A 20,763-nucleotide genomic window follows, 5' to 3' on the forward strand; every position below is an offset into this window, starting at 1 on the left:
GTCGCGGGGCTCCGGCTTCTGCTCCCCGAGGCTCTCGGCCGACGGGGGACCGCGGCACCTGGGTGGCTCCCGCCCAGGGCTCCGCCCCGGGAGCGGCCAAGAACTTTCCCCGGAGCCTCCGCGGCCTGGCGCCCCGGCTCCCGCGGTGCCCGCCCGCAGGTCCCCCGACGCCCGGCTTCGCGGGACGCTCGTCGGGAGCGGCGCTCGGTCCCCGAGGAAGCTTGCGCTCGGCCGTCGCCGCGGGATGAGTTCGGGGACCCCCGGACGGAAGCCGCGGCCCGCCAGCAGCTGACCCCGGGAGGAGCCCCGGCCGGTCCTCCGCGCCTCCGGAGCCGGCTGTGACAGCGGCCCCGCGCCCCAGGTCCGCGGTGTGTGTGTGTGTGTGTTGGGGCGGGGGGTCGTGGTCACCCCCCGACACAAAAGGGAAGCCGAGCGAGCGCTCCGCTCCCCGCGGGGCGGGGTCGGCGCTGGAAGTGCGCGCCCCGCGGAGACTCGGGAGCTGCGGCCGGGGGATCGCCCCGGGGCTTGTGCGCAGCGCTCGCGTCTCCGGCCGGCCGCCCTTAACGCGCGGCGACTCCTGTCGTCCCCAGGTCGCCGCCCAGGTCTTCGCCGGAGGAGCCGCCGCCGCAGGATGCGCGGGGACGCGCCGCCCCGGGTGCCCCGTTCCGCGCACGCCTCTCGGGCGGCCCCGGGCTCCTGACGCGTGCTCGCCCTCCGAGCATCCCGGGGCTACCCTCTCCGTGACCTCCGGACCCCGGACCTCGCCCCTCCGGGTGGGGGTGGGGGACCCCGGCCGGACCCGCGCCTCTCGCCCCCCGCGCGCGGCGCGCACCATAGATTAATGCTTGGCGCTTGAGGAGGTGGGGGAGGAGGAGGAGGAGGCGGCGGCGGGCGCCGCGGACGCCGCTCTCGCCCGGCTGGAGACGACGCTTTTCGGCCGACATGGGCTGCTTCTGCGCCGTCCCGGAAGAATTTTACTGCGAAGTTTTGCTCCTGGACGAGTCCAAGCTGACCCTCACCACCCAGCAGCAGGGCATCAAGGTAGGCACAGCCCACCCCCGGGGGGCGCGGGGCGGGGTCCGCGACGTGGGGGCCCGCGGCTTTGTGTTTCCAGGCTGTGATCCGTCCAGCACTCCCCGGCCTCCGACGGAGCAGGGGCTCTGTCCGGGCTGCGCTCACTCGGAGTTGCTTAGAAAAGTAACTTTGCTGTCCCGAACGGCCCTCGACGCCCCGGCTTCCGGCGGCGATTCGAGGTCCGGCGACGGAGATGGACTCTGCCCCCCCCTCCCCGGGCTCCCCTAGAAGCCCCCGGGTCCCTCGCAGCCCCCCGACAGGCGCGGGATTGAATGGACGGGCTGGATAATGCTACGCCTGCCCCGAAAACTGTGCTCCTCTCCGCAAGCGGGCTGGCCTCGTCTCTGCCTTTTAAGTGAGCATCTCACAAGGCAGATCGGTGATCGGGCCGCTCCCGGTTGTGGTCACGGGAAATGCGTTGCCCCTCCCGACCTAGAGGAGCCGCGGAAAGCCCGCGAGCCCGCGCGGACCCACTTCCTCGATTTTCAGTACGTCTCTTTAGACCTGGCGACCTGAGGACGCGCCTGCGCGTTTGTTCCTCTTTGCCAACAGTTTGACTGCCCGAGGAGAGCCGGATCCGGTGTGGGTGTTTTGTTTGCCTTTCCCGTTCAGTGTTAGTTAAGGCGGCCCCGGAGTCTGTACCTGGTGCCCATTCCACCTCCCCACCCCCATCTCCGTGCGCCCCTGCCCCTGAGCTGTGGGGCCCGGGATAGAGTTCCCTATGCCCTCTTCCCTAGTCTTGCCCGCATGAGGTAGGTCCTGGGCATTTCCTTGGGGGTGTCTGCCTTGATTACCTTTATGCCTATCAGAAAAACTGTTCCCGGCTAGGAGCCTCTTCGTGGATGTTGCCAGGTGGGGCACACAGAATTTCCAGAAGGAAGGCAATAGTGACCAGTTAAAGCTAAAACGCTTAACCCCTTGCTTTGGGAAATACTTTGAATATCGTTCCTCAGGAATTATAATAGGCAAAATTCAATCAAATTCTCATCTTTAGGTTTTTCCCAAGAACAGTAAAACAGTATTTGTAGGGCCAGTGATCGTTTTATATTTTTAACACTTCTCTATGTTCTTAGACACACCCCCCTCACACACCAAGAAAGCAGGGAAAAAGCGAACCCTCACTGTACAATACCGTGGAACACTTTGTGGCCAAAATTAAAACAAAAACAACAACAAAAAGGGACAGTCCTTGGTAACACATACAGATGCCCTGGTGTGGAAGTGGAGACAGTCAGAAAAAAAGATAAGTCATGATCTGATGCTAAGCCAACAAAGAGATCTCTCTGAAGTGCAAAGGATAGATGCATCTGGAATCTCCAGTCATCTGCAGCAAGAGCTTCCCATTTAATCATGAAAGGCATGCCCCTGTCAGCTGTGGCTAGCTTAGAATAGTCTGTCAGGAGAGCAACCAAGTCTTGGGATCAAATGGAATAAGTTTGCTAAAGAAACGTGAATCAGAAATCCTGATCCACACTTATTTTTAGTAGCTCCATGGCCTTTACCTTGTTTTAAAAATGGGCTGAAGCCTGGTAAGTGATTCAAAGGCAACAACAGCTTCAGAATACTGTTATTTTGGCTGGGTGCCACACAACAAAACAGTATTTAAAGCAGGCTTGGGTTGGAAGTAATCATTTTCACCACAAGCTTGGTCTCTTTCTGTGTCACAAAAGCATGCCGTGCTGATTTTGATGTCCACGTGTGTAACACAGATGTTGTCTGCTGGAGTTAACCGCATTATCTGCAGCTACTATACCCCCTTAAAAATGCGTGCCCTAGGATGGTCCACCCCTGGTGTATACTAAACTAAGCATTTGCATATTTACCAACAGTATGAGCTCTGCAAAAGCGTCTCCCATGTCAGTGACACTCAAACACAGATTGAACACCTGTGCTGTACCATACACAATTGACTTTTAAAAACATTCTCTTGACCTTCTTATGTCCTGACATATAGGTGCCAATACTAGATAAGTATATTTGAATTTTGTTTATTTATTTTATGCGTATTGGTATTTTGCCTGCCTGCGTGTCTAATAGGGTGTTGGATCCCCTGGAACTGGAGTTACCGTTGGTTGTGAGCTGCTGTGTTGGTGCTGAGAATGGAACTCGGGTCCTCTGAAACAGCAGCCAGCGCTCTTAACTGTTGAGCCATCTCTCCAGTCCCAATTATTGTGTATTAATTAGATAAATTTAGCTTCTGCTTTAGTTCACAGATGAAAAATTACTTTTAAATCAACAATCAATAGCTGCTATTACAGTGTTCTCTGTGGTAGTTTACTTGGTGACTTTGGCTACCACCAATTAAAATCAAAGTTAATGGAAGGTCCTAGTGTTTCTAAGGGAGACGAGGCCTGCACCCCTCTATTGATAAGCAGAGATGAGATGCCTGCGTCTTCAGGTCTTAGAAATATAGAAACTGGATGAAAAAGATTCAGGGTCTTGTGAGTAGTCAGGAAGAGAAAAAGCTTAGAGCAGAATTTTTCCAGCAGCATGCCTGAGATTTAAAGCTTGGAAAGTTGACAGAGGTTTAACTCTGGTTGAAGCTATTGTACTAGAAAATGCATCTCTTGTAAGTACTGGAGGTAAAAATAAGAAAAAGGGTAAAAAGTAGTTGAGAAATAAAAAACTTGGCTGCTGATCATGGGCAAATACCAATTCCCAACTTATATCTCATGTTACCGAAAACATGTTTTACAGATACTTTGAACACATACTCAGTACTCCCAGAACTTTATGGTCATACATTGTTTGAAAATCTGGACTTTTAGCTTTAAGTACTTGATGTAATTATTTTTTGTATATATATACACACACACACACACACACACACACATACATACACACATACACACACATACATCCAAGACAGGGTTTCCCTGTGTAGCCTTGGCTGTTCTGGACTTGATTTGTAGACCAGGCTGGATCTTACAGAGATCCTCCTTCCTCTGCCTCCCTGAGTGCTGGGAAGAAAGGTGTACATCATCATGCCCGGCTTATTTTTGTATTTTTATACCAGCAAAATTATTCTCAGAAGTTAAATAAAAATATAAACAAAGGTAAGCAACATCAGTTAGCTCATTCTCCTCAGAAATTAAAACAGAAAAATACAAATTAAAATTAATTAATTAATTAATTAATTAATTAATAAGACAGAGTTTCACATGTAGCCCAGGCTGGCCTTGAGCTCATGACAATCTTCCTGCCTCAATTTCACAAGTGGTGAGATTATAGACTAGGCAGGAGCCACCACACCTAAGCTATGTTTGTTTGTTAATAGAAGGAATTTTACCGATTCCTATGTGATTTACTTAAGAATTTTCTTATAAAAGTCTGAACAATAAACGAGAAATATCTTCGGTGCTGGAGAGATGGCTCAGTGGTTAAGAGCGCTTGCTCCTCTTGCCAAGGGCCACAGTTCAGTTCCCAGAACCCACATGGCAGCTCACAACCATCTGCAACTCCAGTTCTGGGGGACATCTTTTCTGAGCCCCACAGGCTCCTGTAGCACTTGGTACCCTCAGCTGCTTTGCACTTCTGTTAAAACCATGCATTATGGGTTAGAAAACTGACGGTAGCTATCAAAAAGTTAGTTTTCCATAACTTAGGTAAAAGATTTTTCATTGAAAAAAAAAAAAAAAAAAAAAAAAGCAACTTGTGGGGGCTGGAGAGATGGCTCAGTGGTTAAGAGCACTGTCTGCTCTTCCAGAGGTCCTGAGTTCAATTCCCAGCAACTGCGTGGTGGCTCACGACCATCTACACGCCTTAGAGCAGTAATATGCATAAATAAATAAATAAATAAATAAATAAATAAATAAATAAATAAAATCTTGAAAAAAACAAACGTGTGTGCTGATAGAAAGCATTTCACTATGGATAATAGTGTGGATTTCACTGTGGATGATAGTTGCACATCTGACATGTTCAAAAAAAAGTATCATTTAAATAGAAAATAATTTTCTGTTTAAAAATTAATTAGGAAAATAAAAGGCAGCATATTTTTGTATCTATTCTAGTGTTACTTATATATCTGCATTTTTCCTTTCGAGGTGTCCTCACTTGACAAGCCGGAAATCTTTTTTTCTTTCAGTCCTGTGCTTGAGTCCAGTCTGAGAGTTAAAGACCCCAGTTTTTGTGAGCTGAAAGCTGCCGGTTGTGTGTTCAGCCAGCACGTAGCTTTTAGCTGTTTGTTCTGTGCTGCTCTCTCTTTGGTGTATTCAAGTGAGCGTTTCTCCTGAGGTCGGCCTCAGGTTTTGAGTAATGTTTGTTCTGGGAAACATTTGTTAGGCCTTTGTGGTCCTCTCAGCAGGGAGAGGTAGAGAGCACTCTTTTTGTTCTCTTTGAAAGCAAAACTTGAATGTGGTTCAAACTATGTTTCTGCATTGTCATTTGGGGAACAAAAGATTTTTTTTCAGAGGAAAAAGTCACAAGCTCTGATTGTAAATTTGGCCGGTAGAATTGTTATGCAAATCTGAAATAGGTTAGTATTTTCATTTTAGCAAGGTTTGGTCCTCTGAATGAGTACTAAGGTACTTATTTCTGGGTGTGATGGTTAAATTAATGAAACTAACATGGCAGTAAGATAGGAATTCCATTGACCTAAATTTTTTTTTACTTATATGTGTTTGAATTATGCCCGTGTGTCTGTCTGTGTACTGTGTGTGTGCCTGCTGGTGCCCACAGAGGCCAGAAGAGGGTGCTGGATCCCCCGGAACTGGAGTTACAGATGGTTGTGTGCTGCTCTGTGAGTGCTGGGAATTGAACCCGGGTAACCTGGAAGAGCAGCCAGTGCTCTTGACTGCTGATCTCTTTAGCCCCTCCGTTAGGTTTAGAGATGCCACATATAATCTACCCATTTTAAACATAGAGTTCATCCTTTCATTATTAAGTACCATTACCTTCGGCCCACTCTGAGGTTCCTGTGGCAGTGCTGTGAGCTAGTTTTGATTATTTAATCAGAAACTTCCCAGGGAACCAGAAAAAAGTAGTTGTAGGTGAGGTTTTTAGAGAATATGCATCACATGAAGAATTTTAAGTTTCATTTCACTTGGATTGGAAGAAAAAAAAAAAAACTCAGAAAGGTGGTGGCTGGGAATGAAAAGAAACAGTTTTCACAATTTTTATTAAGTATATATATGCATATATATTTGGTTTTTTTTGAGACAGGGTTTCTCTGTGTAGCTTTGGCTGTCCTACACTCACTCTGTGGACCAGGCTGGCCTCGAACTCACAGAGATCCTCCTGCCTCTGTCCCCCCCCCCCCGAGTGCAGGGATCACAGGCGTGCGTCACCTCAGCTTTACCCTCTGTAAAACAGCCACCTTACACATTGTGCCTCTGAATGTGGTTCTGTGCTCAGACTCTTGACTTCACTTCTGCTCTCTCCTTACCTCCTCCTCTCCTACCCCCCTTTCTATGGTGGCCATCCCTTTAGAGAAGTCCAGCCTGCTGCCTCTCACTCTGCAGTCCACTGGTCCTGACTCCCCAGTAGCTGACTTCTGCCCACACAGAATTGCTCTCAGTTTCCCAGACATCCCAGAGTCTCTTGAGGCTTTGTGCATGGGGTTCCTGCTGATTGCTCTATACCCCTTTTGCCTTTCTCTAAACACCTCCTCATCTGAACCAGCCTTTAAGATTCTCAAGGGTCTCATCTGCTAAGACACTTTCGACTGAGCCTGACTAGGCAGGGTCGAGCAGGGCCTCACACATCTTTGTCTCAGCACCAAACACACAGCATTATGTCTGGACTCATCCGCCTCTTCCTGTAGCTTGCGAGCCCATGCCTGTGATTCCGGCAGCCAGAGCCGTATGTCTCACGTAATAGATGCTTATTAACTGTAATTTGAATAGAGGGAATCGTGGAATGCTTCGGTTGGGATGGGCTGTATCGAACATCTTTACTCTAGATAATGACATTACTTTGCCATTTTATTTTTACCAGAAAAGACTGTAGAATAAAGTGAGTTTCGCTGTGAAAAAAAAAAAAAAAAACAAAAACAACAAAACACAAACCTGTTGTCAAGATACTCTAATTTTTATATCGATAATGGGCAGAGAATGAGACGATTCCATGGACTGAGTGCCTGTGGCACACGGAGGAGCTGATTGGCAGTTATTGCAGAAAACATGAGTCACACCATTTTTTTTCCCCTCGTAGAATGGGTTGGGAGAGGGGAAATGAAAGACCAGGCTCGTGCAGTCTGGGCTGGCTTCAAATTGGCTGTACCTAAGGATTCCCTTGAGTTTCTGAGCCTCCTACCTCTACCTTTCAGGTCTTGTTCTCTTCTTCCACTTTTAAATGTAATATTCTCCTTCCAACTTGAGTCTTTCAGAAGAAGCACAGATTTCATGAACGGCCAGGTCTTGCTTCCCTCCGCTGTCTCCGCCTGCGCTGAGAGCGTTGTTGGCTGGCGTCACCGGAATATTATTAGTGAGCTCTCCTTCAGTTTTTCAGTACGGCTCTTTGGCTCCTTTTACTCTTGAAGCTGTATAAACCTGATCTGGTATTGTTCTTAGCTTTAATAAACATTGGATGTGTGCGTGTGTGTGTGTGTGTGTGTGTGTGTGTGTGTGTGTGGTGTGGAGTCTCTCTGAGACTGCTTGGCAGAGGAGTATCTCTGACATTTGGACCCTTGTAGAGCTGATGTGTTTTGCTGCTGGTCGTCCTGGATGCAGTAACTCCCGTTCACTTCTGCCCTGAGCATTTTGTGTGTAAGCTTCACATATTAAGACCAAATAGATACCTGTTATCACATGTCCTGGGCAAAAGACAAGGTGTGTTAAGTTCAGGAACCAGTCAGTTTACTCTGTGACTCAAGAGGCTTATAACTACAATTTGGAGAGTCTGTACCATTCTCAAAAAAAAAAAAAAAAAAAAAAAAGAAAAAAGAAAAAAGAAAAAGAAAAGCATTCCTATGCCCCCTGAGCTGCTGTGTATGCATTTCCTGTTTCTTTTCTTTCTTCTTAAAGTGAAACAGTCATTCTTACTGAATGCTGTCTATTGTTAATACCTTTCTCTGTAACTAAACGCTCCTGAAGAGAGGGCCGCCATGGCTCCTCCAGAGGCTGCAGGCTTGAAGGGGCTGGCAGCTCTTCCAATGTGAGAAGTCTGTTTCCCAGCAGAGAAGACTGACACTCCAGGAGGAGGTCAGAACCAGGAAGATTGGGAAGGCAGGGAAAACAAGGGGGTGCTGGGTGGGAGGCCCATCCTAGCCCACTGGGACAATAGCACAATAGCAGGGGTCAGATGGCAAGGGAGGGGCCAGCCAACTGAGACTGGGAAGGGAGAAAAACCAAGTTCTGCAGGGTACTCAGGACACATCTGAGCCAGCAGTCAGTGACAAGGAGGTCCAAGCTTTGTGTGTGTGTGTGTGTGTGTGTGTGTGTGTGTGTGTGTGTGTGTGTCTTGTCTGGAGTCCAGCTTTGGCTGGGTATGTATAATGGTGCTTGCCTGAGATCCAAGCAGCCAGGAGGCAGAGGGTAGAAATGTTGCTGCAGGTTAAGAAGCTGGCCTAGTCTACACAAGGATTTCCAGGATAACAAGGAGCTACAGAGCGAGACCGTGTCACAAACTAAACCAAAGGAAACCAAACAGACGTCCAGATTTCCCCACAGATTGTGACCTGCCTGAAGGCCAGGTTGGTGAGCTAACCACAGAGACTGTTTGCATATCACCTTGCCCTTCCTTCAGAAGCAAGTTAAACAGTCTTGGCCCTTTTGCTACATTAAAAATCACTTCTCAAAACTTGCCTTCTCCCCATTCCCATTCCTTCCAGCTTAGTGTGGGTTCACACTGCCTGCCCCATGGCCAGCCTACCCTCTGCGGTGCTGTGTGGATGTCTCTGGTCCTTCGTCTTTGTGTCCTGTCTACCACATATGGACAACTATTCTTCTTGAGCCTCAGTTTCCTCATGTTGAGGAACATGAGGACCGCCTCGTAGGATGACTTTGAGAATCTGAGAAAAGGATTTTAGGCTTGTAAGATAAAAAATTCTCAATAAGTGGTAGCTATGTGCGTGCTGTATTTTTTAATATATTTGCTTCTCATTTCCAACTTGGAAGTGTTCGTGCTTCCCACCTTTACCCAGGTTTTGGACCTGTCTCTGAGAGGTGTGGCTTGTAGCTACACATCTCATACTTGAAGCAGCGGTCAGGAATGGAGAAGGGCATGACTTAAAGCAACAGTAATGGAGAACGGGAGAGGGAGTAAGGTCTGGACGATATTTAGGAGGAGGGAACTCGAAGACTTGCAAGAATGTGGGAGCATAAGGCTCGTGGCCCAAGAGGTTAGAGCACACTGTTGGTAGTGATCAGATAAGCACCCAGGACTCCTCTTCAATTCCTGACCCAGCTGCTCTTCGGTGGAGCCATTAGCCCTGGGAAGAAGCTGGTCCCGGACTTACCCGGTCCAGGGAGGATAATTGTACTCAAGGTGTGCCTGTTGCATGGAGCTGAAGGACAGCAGAAGTCATGCTGACTAACAGGCACACCTGCCAGCCTGCTGGTGAAAGTGCTTCTGGGAAAGTGAGACTCTAGTTCCCATCTAGCACCTTGTCTCTCTCTCTCTCACACACACACACACCCTGCTTCTCGCCAGAGCCACCTGGCTATTGAGTTAAGCCTGTAGACCACAGTGTCTCCCAAGATGGCGAAGAGGAAAAGGCAGAAGTGACAGGTGTCTCTGATCTGCCCTGAGCCTTCTCTTGCTGTCCCTGGATTCCCTCATGGGTGAGCTAATATACTTCCTCACTGAAGCAGTTTGCAGTGGTAGCTCTGTTATGGGAGCCAGTTTGTCCTGAGCTAGCATAGCGTGGACTTGTTCACCCGGCTCAGGCACAGGAAGAGAAGCGGGTCTGGACAGCGGCAGAAGAGAAGTCAGTAGGCAATCACAAATGCAGTGCAGGTAATGAGGAAGTTGGGACTGAGGTACGGTGATGTGTTGTCCACACTGAATGGTAAAGTGCTGTTTGAGCATCCCAGGGGTAGCTGAGACACTGTGAGCCATAGCCAGCTGGAACAGGGGGCTCTTTCTTCTCAGCTGCGTAAGTCTGACAAGCACCAGTGTCTGACTGTCCAGCCTGCCTCATTCTTTCTGTTCTTTAACCTTTGACCTCCTCATTCTGGTCTTGCTGTCCATTTGAACCAAACTGCATCCAAGTTTTCGAATGCTCCACATTCCTGCTATTCGCGCCTCTGCCTGGGAAGCTCCAGCCCCCCTCGCCCGGTTTGAGAGAAGCTGCAGAGTTCTGCTCAGCAGTCACCTCTCTGAAGACTTCTTCGTGGAGAGCCCAGAAGCCTCTTCCGACCCCATCAAGCTGAAGCGTAACTGAAGATGCTTTATAGTAGGATGAGCCGGCCTATTTAGACAGAGGCGATCTGGCTCCCAGTCTCCTTCCCATTTCTCAGCACAGTCAAGGCGGCCAAGTCACCTTCTCTGAGTGCGTGCCCTTGTCATACAATGAGGCCCAAGCTCTCCACCTTGTCATAAGCACATGAGACTGTTAACACCAGGCCTCCTGGATGGTAGCTCCTGTTAGCAGGCTGGGAAGCCTCGAGGGGAGGGACTGTGTCTTTTTTTATGGGATCCCCGTTGTGGAATGGTAGGCGTCGGGGTTCGTGTTGACTGGATGAATTGATCTGAACAGGAAAATGCACCTCTTTGTAGACATAAGCTGAGGAATTTGGAAAGGACAGCTCCCTTTTTTGTTTTAGGCTTTTCTGGGCCTACGTAATATACCTGCTTGACTTTGCGATTCTTATATGAGTTTTGAAACTAGCTTCTGAGAAGGCGATGTGAATTACACACACACCATCACCCATTTATAATGTACAATTCCATGTTCTTTAGGAAATGTATGTAGAGCTGTGCAACCATCACCACAGTCGCTCTGCAGAGGTTATACTCATTGGTAACCAGCTCTCTACCTCCCTTACCCTTGGGCGACTTTTCTCTATTTGCAGATTTGCATATTCTGGACATTTCATGTGAATAGTTTCATATAATATGTGTTTTTTTTTGTGTGTGTGTGACTGATTTCTGCTTGATACATTAAAGACTGATTCATAATGTAGCGTGTGTCAGTACTTAATGTCTTTCTTGCTGAACGATGTCCCCTGTTTGGATAGACTGTGTATTACTTGTGTATTACCCGTTGATGGGCTGATGGCTCACCTTTGGCAATTACAAATGTTGCTGTTGTGACGATTCATACTCAGGTTTTTTACGTGGGCTAAATCTTGCTGTCTCTTTTATGTATGCCCACGAGTGGAGGTTTCAAAACTTACGGAAGTACCAGCTGCTTCCTATCGGCAACGTGAAGCCGCTGTCTCGCCGCATTCTTCTCACAGCTTTTTACTATCTGCCTTCTTGATTACCATCCTTGTGGGTACAAAGTGGTATCTTAAGCTTAAAGTTGTTTTTTTTTTTTTTTTTAATTTTTAAGATTGCACCTATTTATTGTGGTTGCATGCTGTGGTCCATGTGTGAGGTTGGAGGAGAACTTGTGGGGATCTCTCTCTGCTGTGGGTCCCGGAGACTGAATTCAGGTCTTGGCAGCAGGCACCTTCAGCTGCTGAACTTTCTCCTGGCTCTCCCAGTTGTTTTGATTGGCATTTATTCCCCCCAGGGACTCGTGAGTTCAGCATCTCTTCTCATGTTTATTGTCCATTTGCACATCTTCTTTAGTGAAGAGTCTATTGGTCTTCATAAAATTTAAAAATTGGGTTATTTGTCCCTTATTATTATGAGTTTTAAAATATGTGCTTTCATGTACATTACTGAATACTCGATTTGCAGGTCGTTTTTTGCAATTGCATGGCTGGTCCTTTTTATGTTATTGAGGCTATCTTTTTTAAACAGTTTAAAAAATAATTTTGATAATGCTATTTATTTTTTCCTTGGTGGCTCCTGCTGTTTAAATTCTGTCTGAGCAGCCATAGTTTAACCCAAGGCATGGAAATGTACTTCTGTGTTTCCTTTAAGGGTTTTTAAGCCTAAAGTCTGGTCTGTTTTTTTTTTTTTTAACTTTTTAGATGAGATTATGTTGTCTCAGAACCATTTTGTTACGCTCCCCCTTTTGAATTGTCTTGTCACCACTATAAAAAACAGAAGCAAACAAACAGTTGACAGTAACTGTGAGGATTTACTTGGGCTCTCTGTTCTGCTGGTCTTTTTTTTTTTTTTTTCCTAGTTTCTCGGTGAGTTAGGTGTGTGTTCCTGGGAAAAGAAAACATTGCTATTTAGAAACTTTTAATTGTTGAGACCAGCTCTGGGTGGCCTAGAATATACTATACAGACCAGGTTGGTCTTGAACTTGGGGAAATCCTCCCGTGTCTGTTCCCAGGTGTTGGGGTGACTGGTGTGCCCCATTGTGCCTAGCAAAGTCATTTCTATTTTGAGAAATTGGCCCTTGCCAGTGTCCTGAGTGCAGTCTGTTTCCCCCACTGCTAAATCCTCAAGAAGCTAGAGAAATGCGAGACGCGTGATGACACCCAGCGAATGGCAGCCAGGGGACTCACCGAAGGGCTATTTCAGGCATGTTGCCACGATTGCGTTAATTTTTCCCAAGCATTTCTGTGCAAGTTCTGGCTATTTACATTCTTTGGAGGATCTGCCTTTGATCCTTGTCTGCAAGTCCCTCGGAGGAGGGCTGGAAAGGCCCATGTATTTTCTGAATTATTTTTCTTTGGTAATTTTGACAGGTGGAGAGTATTAGAAAAATTGTCCTTTATATCTGCATGTAGTGTTCATTTATTGCCTCAAAACATTGAGCAATGGCTAGTGGTTTGTTCCAAACAAGCTAATGTGTGCTGTTTTTTTTAAAAATTCCTAATATAATGATACAGACGCCTAGACGACTCTCTGTGAGCACACGTTTTCATTTTTTTTTTCTCAGTCTCTCTTTCAACCCTGATTTTGAGGGATTTCTAGCAGGGTTGCAGGTTAAACCCCAGCGAGCAGCCACAGCTCTGTGGAATTGGTCTGAGATCTCCCGTGACCGAGGGAAAATCATAGTAAATCCTGTGGTCTTGAAACTGGCTCAGCATGAGCTTTTCTGGACCTGTCCAGACTGTATGCTTCTAAAGCCCACTGCTGCTCAGTCATCTGAGGAGCCCCAGTAGATACACAGGCTACAGCAGCTTCTGCAGAGAGCGTCAAGAGTCCAGAGGTCAGGTCGTGCTGAGACACAGGTCCTTTCACGCAGACTTCTTTCTGCTTGTCTTTGCTCTTTTCTCTTGGCCACTCATTCATTCTGTTGACCAACAGTTCAGCTGTTGGACCCGCTGCACGCGCTCATTTGTCCTCACTAAATTAATTTGGCTCCAGAAAGCCTTCCTGAAAGGGCAGCAGAGGCTGGGGAGAAGGTGGCATGAATTGTAACAGACTGGATTTCACTTAGAACCTTGGGGTGAGGGAGCGGGGCTGAGAAGGAGAGCTGATCTGCCAGAGCTCAGACTGTGAGCCTAGCTAGACCTCTGTGTCTAGTCTCTCGTCTTCGTTCTTGCCTCGGGCTCAGCCATCCCTTCTTGCTTGTAGCCTAGGAGAAAGGAAAGTCTGAGAGCCGATCGCAAAGTGGAACTTACCGAAACCATTTAGGTTCACTGCCTTGCCTGTCTCCGGTACGCCCAACCCCTCCGGCCACTTTCTTCATATTAGGTATTAGATCTGTGGTCTGCCCTGCTTTCCTGTGGGTGCTGGGGTTCGGATTTGTGGGCCTCTTCCTGGCGAATTCTTCATATTTTAAATTTACACAAGAAATTACTATGTGGGATTTCTTTACAGAATGTTAGTCACTGCCATGCATTTCAATTTTTTTTTTTGTCCTTTTAAAAGAACATTTATTTGAGAAGTCAAGAGTAATTTATTTCATGGCATAATTTAGAATATTGTTACATAGTCTTTTTCCTTTGGTCTTTATTTTTGAAGTCAGTGTTATTTCCCCTGAATCCCTATAGCTCCGTGCTGACGCAGTCTAGGAAGGAAAAGTAAAAACTGGTTAGTGACCATTCTTTTTGTTTTTGTTTTTTTGTTTTGTAGATAGGGTTTCTGTGTATATATCAGAGCCCTGGCTGTCCTGGACTTGATTTGTTGACCAGGCTAGCCTCAGACTCAGAGATCTGCCTGCCCCTGCCTCCCAAGTGCTGGGATTAAAGGCGTGTGCCACCAAGCCCAATGGTTGGTGACCATTCTTATTGCCTGAGAGGAGGTGCAGAAGGAGAGAAAAGTAAAATTGTTCTTCTGTGAGAAGCTTCAGACGGGCTGATGGATGTTTTCTCAATAACCATGACTCACTTTCACTCTGATCATTCTAGATTATTTCTCACATAGCTGCTGTTTACAAGGGTACTTGGGAGAGAAGCAGATTTTCCCTGACTTCTTGGAAAGCCATGTTTTCTTTCTTTTCTTTTAGATATTTGAAAAATCTGTTCTGGAATAGTTATTTGAAAACAAACAGGTTTTGAGTGTAAGGGCGATTAGGGGTCTGGAACAGTGTTGTGTGTCTGTAGTTTTGTATACAGCTCTGTGAACTCAGCTGTATAGGAATTGATTTCGAGTGCGCACTGTATGCTTTGAAGAACCATGGCTTCTGCTGGTGATAACAACCTAAGGAGAAGACTTCTGTGCACGAGAAAGTTTAAGTGCTAGGGGGAGGGCTAACATTTAGTCATGAAACAGCAGCAGACACACCACAGCACACTTTGTGTGAGAGATTCGGTGCGTACAGACACTATCCCAGAAAATTATTTCTTGTATGTCAGAATGAGGGTAATAGAGGATGGAGCTTTAGAAAAAAGTATTTATTAGGTCTGAGAGTTTTCTAATAGACTTAGTATGGTCTTCTAAGTAAATAATCTCATCATCTGTGAATAGGGATGGTTTGACTTCTTTCCTTCCATTGTTATACCTTTTCATCTTTCTCATATTTTGGTTGTGAGCCTAGCCTTTTGATGGCTGAGCCATCTCTCCAGCCATCTTTCTCTTCTCTAATTGTTAATTCTAGCTCTATACTGAAGATGAGAGGGGGAATGGACAGTCTTGTGCTACTCCTGATTTTAGAGGAAATTCTCTCAGTTTGTCTCCATTTAGTCTAATGTTGGCTATGGTTTGCTAGGTATAGCCATTATTCTTTTGAGTTAGGTTCTATTCCTAAAGTCCCTAGAACTTTTATCATGAAGGCATGTTAACTTGTCAAATGCTTTTTCATTTTGTATAATCTTTTTAATGTGTTACTGAATTTGGTTTGCAAATATTTTGTTAAGAATTTTTTTTTGTCTGTGAAAGTAACTATTTAATTGGGCTTATGATTTCAGAGAAATAGGGTCTATCTATTGCTGTGCTGGGGGTCATGGCAGTGGAGAGGCATGGCACTGGAGCAGCAGATCACGTACTGATCACAAACAGGAAGCTGAGAGCACATTGGGAATGGCAGGAGCCTTTTGAAACCTGAGAACCCTCCCCCAGTGACATACCTTCTCCAACAAGGTCACACCTCCTAATCCTTCCCAAACAGTTCCATCAGCTGAGGCCCAGGTATGCAAACACATGAGCCTAGGGGAGCCATTCTCATTCACACCTCCACAGCAACACTAGCCAACCTTGATGGGAGAAGGTTTAGAAGAGCAGAAGGCAAGAATCACTGAGTGCTATCTCATCCTAGATACTAGGTGGGCAGTCCTCAAGGGAGGCTTGGTCCTAACGACAAAGCCTCCAGCTTTCATAGAGTTTTAGCCTTTTTGTTAGGAAGAAGCTGTTGACTTGGGCTGCCTGAAAGTGATGCCTGTGAGGCTAGCCTGTGTCTCCATAGAGCAGCATGAACATCAACAGAAAGATGGATTTGGTAGAGGAAGACAGGAGTGCCAGGGGGTTAATCAGACTGGCAGCGTCTTGTAGGCCAGGTCTGGGTAACTCTTCACAACCTGGATCTTAAGTCTAGAATTATTTATTAAATAACGCTTTCATCAATTCATGATAAGAAATACTCTTGTTGAGTGGTAAAGGCAGCTTCTTTGGTGTGAGGAAGAAAGAAATCTGGGTTTCTCTTCCTCTAAATTTTGTATTTTGGGAAAGTCATTCACAGTGATGGTGTCTCACTTTCTCCATTCACAAAATAATATGGCTGCTGAGATTACCCCATTAACCTTACATGTATCTGAAGGCCCCAAGATGGAAATGGCTGAAAAATTTACACAGTTTTTCAAGTGATGTAGAGTGTTAATGGCTACATTGTAGTTTGCTCACTAGTGGCCTCAGGCAAGTGTTTAACTCTATGCCTGAGTTTTATGATCAGTGGGGTGAAATTGGTAACATTATCTACTTTTAATTCCTGTGGAGGCTGAATGCAGTAACACACTGTAAGAGCTTAGTTGCCGGCACATGAACAAGACACATACCAGATGAAAGTTAGTTGCTATCATTATTTAGCCATGGAGTGCTGAGTCTTAAAAGTAAGGAATCGGGATTTATAATGTCTTTATTTTGCAAAGGCTTTCTTGTTATTTGCATTTGCTGGTTGGTAAAGCTGATTTGTTGAATTGGAGACAATTTAGAAAATATCAACCAACTGCCTCCTATTCTAGAGAGAGTGTGTGTATATGCGTATTACCAGGTTATAAAAACGTTTGCTCCTTCTCTTGTGGGCCAGAGGAGAGAGGAAAGTGACCGTAACATTTAAATATATTCGGTATTTGCGTGAGCCGAGTTTAAGGATAAACAACTAACTGCTCTCTGGAAAACCCTTTGTTTTCTTTTAAATTATTGTTTCCAAAAGATGAGCAGCATTTATGTCCTGGAACAGCCTTTCCTTCAAGTATAAAAATCAGAGCTCCTGAGAACAGATGTCTTCATTCAACAAAATATACCTCAGCCCCCCATGAGAATTTTCACCGTGAGCAGATTAGGCTTTTTAAACACTTTCCACAAGGTGTAGAAGGAACGGAAGAGGCTGCAGGGATTTTGTTCTTGGTGAGGGGCGGCATCTCGTGGGATAAGTGGCTTAGAGATCCCTTGCCTCGGTGTGGGCTTTTCCACTGTTAACTGCCAAATGGGCCAAAGCCACGATCCTGCCAAAGGCGCTGTGGTTTTTCAGTGTTCAGCAGAGATAGGCACACCTCCTTTTGGCTTCACCAGTATACTTTACTCCTTCAAGCGGTTGGATAATTTTGTGCCTTGTGCCTGAGATTGGATAGTAAAGTGATTAATACAGTGGACCTAATCCTCCATACTTAATAAATTCTCCTGCCGTGCATTTATAACTTATTAGACATGCTGAGTTGCTCAGTTTTCTAAGGGTGCTCGACTAAACACCTTCAAAATTAGGGGGCTTTGGAGCTTAGCTCGGTGAGAGGATGTGTGAGGCCTGGGGCCACACCCCAGCCACACACACAATGCACCGCCACTTTTGACCAGGGCTTCTCAACCTTTCCTACTCACAATCCCATCCACCCCCAAGGAAAATTTAAAAATAATGCATTTATGAATTCCTTAGGAGTTTCATGCAGCACGGTTTGGTCACAGGCGTCTCTCTCCTGCTTCCGTCCTCCTGTCCAGTTCATGCATGAGGCCTGTGGTGGGTGTACCAGGTGTCACACCATTGAAGAAAATCGACTTTCCCTCTCCTGGCAGCCGTCAAACGCCGGTAGCTCCTCAGCCGGGGGTGGGGCCTCATGTTCACTTCCTCTCCGCCATGCTGGGGTGTTGTGTGGCCTGAGCTTGCACAGGTCTTGTGCACGCTGTCACGATCACTGTGAGCTCACGTGTGCACCTACCTTGCTGTGTCCAGAGAACACTGTTTCCGAGGAGCCGTTCACCACCTCTGCCTCTTGCATTCTTTCTGCTTCCTCTTGAGGGGCCACAGCGCAACTGAGGCTGTGACAGTGTTATCGAGAGCAATCGGACTTGTTATATACCTTTGTCAGGAGCAGAATGCAGCAGCAGGTGCCAGGATCAATACAGTTGTAGTTGCCAGGATACAAGGCAAGCTATACAGGGTACATAGATTAATGTGTAAGACCGTTTGTCCTGTCAAGCTTCCATGCTGCCTTGGCTTCCAAGGGAACACACGGAGACAGACACACAGAGTGGCCTGGACACTTCACTGCCTGTGGGAGTGCATTGGTCTCTCAGGACGTGCGAGGCACATTGTTCTGCAGGAGCCATCGTGTGCCTCTCGGGGCAGCGAGGCCAGGCCGGCTCTATGGTTCCGTGCGTGCTGTGTGTAAGAAGCTGCTTCTGGGGTGAGGGTAGGCACTATAGCTCTCAGTCATTAGGGTGCATTTTAGGCCCACTCAGCAGAACCGTAGCTGTGTGCTCTCCCATCGGCCTCATGACCTAATTAGCTACAGGTTCTTGGCCTCATTGACAGTGTGAGGCATGGGTTCCACCAAGTGGATCAAGCCTGAAATAGGATTTTTAAAAATGGTGGCCTTGGCAAGGAGAGCAACAGAACCAGAACATTTGAACACAGGGGTCTTCCCAGAGACTCATACTCCAACCAAGTACCATGCATGGAGATAACCTAGAACCCCTACACAGATGTAGCCCATGGCAGTTCAGTGTCCAAGTGGGTTCCATAGTAATGGGAAGAGGGACTGCCTCTGACATAATCTGATTGGCCTGCTCTTTGATCACCTCCCCCTGAGGGGGGAGCAGCCTTACCAGCCCACAGAAGATGACAGTGCAGCCACTCCTGATGAGACCTGATAGACTAGGATCAGAAGGAAGGAGAGGAGGACCTCCCCTATCAGTGGACTTGGGGAGGGGCATGCGTGAAGAAGGAGGGAGGGTGGGACTGGGAGGGGAGGAGGGAGGGCCTTATGGGGGGATACAAAGTGAATAAAGTGTAATTAATAAAATAAAATAAAATAAAATAAAATAAAATAAAATGGTGGCCTTGGAGTCCCTGTGTAGCTGAGGATTTCTATGAGCTCCTGGTCCTCACGCCTCTACTTCCAGATGCTGGGATTACAGGCCTGCACTACCATACCTGGCTTTAGATTACTTTTGTAGGCAGAAAAAGGAATAAATGCACAATTGTTTGTACACTTGTTTTTATAGTGTTAAGAGGTTTTTTTACACCTCACCAACTAAAGCTTTTGGGTAAGAGTAGGGGCTGCAGAATCGGCATGCATGTGTGTTTGTGGTCACGTGGTTCTGGTATTCATGCCTATGTCAGTTCATGGTGTGATGATGTTTAAAAGTGCCTACTCATTCTGGAGCTGGAGTGAGGCTCAGTGGGAGAGAGGGTGCTGCTCTTGTGAAGACCACGGAAACCATCTGTAATGTCAGTTCCAGAAGACCCAACCCCCACTTCTGGCACTGCACACCTGGTACACATACATACACGCAGGTGAAACTCTTATACACATAAAACATAAATAGATACATCTTTTAAAATCTCCCCAAAGTTCAAAAGTAGCTCTCTACTCTGTAGAAAGTTTTAGTTACTGAGAGTAAAGAGGGTTTTTTTCCCCCCCATGAGATGTGTTTTATTTTCATCAATTACACAAATGATTTTCTATACTATCCCGGGGCCAACTGGTGAAAATTGGCAGGCCGATTGGTGGTGACTCTGTGTGTGTGTCCCTGAGAGACCCACAGGCCAGTGGCATCAGTGTTGCAGAGTTCTTGGGTTCATAGTGTGGCTTGTGGGTCATGTCCATCTTGCAGGTAATGAAGGGGTCTTGGCGATGACCGGGTGGGCCGGGCTGGGGTGGGAAAATCCTCCAGTTGAGGCGTTAAGGAAATTTCACTCCACCTTCCCCGATCAATGGTCTTGGTGTGCGGGGTGTTCTCCCGCATCTTGGTTCTCTTCAGCCTGGCATTATGGAAGCAGCCATGTTCCCCAGGTCCAGCTTACCTGCCGTATTCTTACAGCCGGTGGAACCTCCTTCAGAGGTCCTGCCGGGTGCTGCAGCAAGAGGTGAGTGAGGAGTTCTTAAAGTCTGGGTAGTGATGATGCCAAGTGTTCAAACGCTGGGAGCAATAGCCAGCTTCCTCCTAGCTGCCAGGGTATGGAGGGTGACTAAGAAGGGACACAGAGCCTGGTTTCTAAGCCTAGAGATACTGTGGTCTTTGTGCAGTCTGGATCCACAATACCGTTTCACTATTCAAGTTCTACTGACAAATGTAGCGTCTTCGCTTCCATTTGTAGACGAGACAGATGAGCTCTAGAAAAAAAATCAGTTTGTTTCCAGTTTCCAACAACTTGGATGAGTGATTTGGGAAGGAAAGGAGAGTGGACATGGGCATTTTTGTTTGTTTGTTTGTTTGTTTTTGTTTTTTGAGACAGGGTTTCTCTGTGTAGCCTTGGCTGCCCTGGACTTACTTGTTTTGTAGCCCAGGCTGGCCTTGAACTCATGGAGTTTTGCCTGCCTCTGCCTCCCCGAGTCCTGGGAGAGCATTTGATTTTTAAATTACTCTTTTGAGAAATGATTTTTTTCATGAAGGCTACTTTGCAGAACAAGATCATACACAACTGAAAGTTGCCCCTAGAGAAGAGTGAGGGGGTCAGTTCAGTGAAGCTTTAAGAGTGCTGACGAGACACGTAGCCAGTTTGGGCCTCCTTCACTGGCTGGCTGGTGGTCTGTAAATGCCTGTACCTTTCCCTTCTTGACACTAGGCAGGCTGCTGCGGTGTGCAGAGTGAGCATGCATAGAATCATGGGAAAGCAGCCAAACGTATAATACACAAGTATGC

General features: G+C 46.8%; 1 protein-coding gene across 1 annotated transcript in view; it reads left to right on the forward strand.

Annotated features, from left to right (window-relative positions):
• The first annotated feature begins 294 nt into the window (after positions 1–294).
• The window catches only part of Epb41l4a (erythrocyte membrane protein band 4.1 like 4A), a 149,449-nt gene continuing 128,980 nt past the window's right edge, over positions 295–20,763 (forward strand). The window contains exons 1-2 of the mRNA XM_055625702.1: positions 295–361; positions 591–1,041. Of these exons, the coding sequence (XP_055481677.1) occupies positions 943–1,041 (99 nt within the window). The 5' untranslated portion in view covers positions 295–361; positions 591–942. The remainder of the gene's footprint in view (positions 362–590; positions 1,042–20,763) is intronic.

This window comes from Psammomys obesus, unplaced genomic scaffold (genome assembly GCF_907164565.1).
Source record: "Psammomys obesus unplaced genomic scaffold, mPsaObe1.curated_primary_1811, whole genome shotgun sequence".
Classification (NCBI taxonomy): Eukaryota; Metazoa; Chordata; class Mammalia; order Rodentia; family Muridae; genus Psammomys; species Psammomys obesus.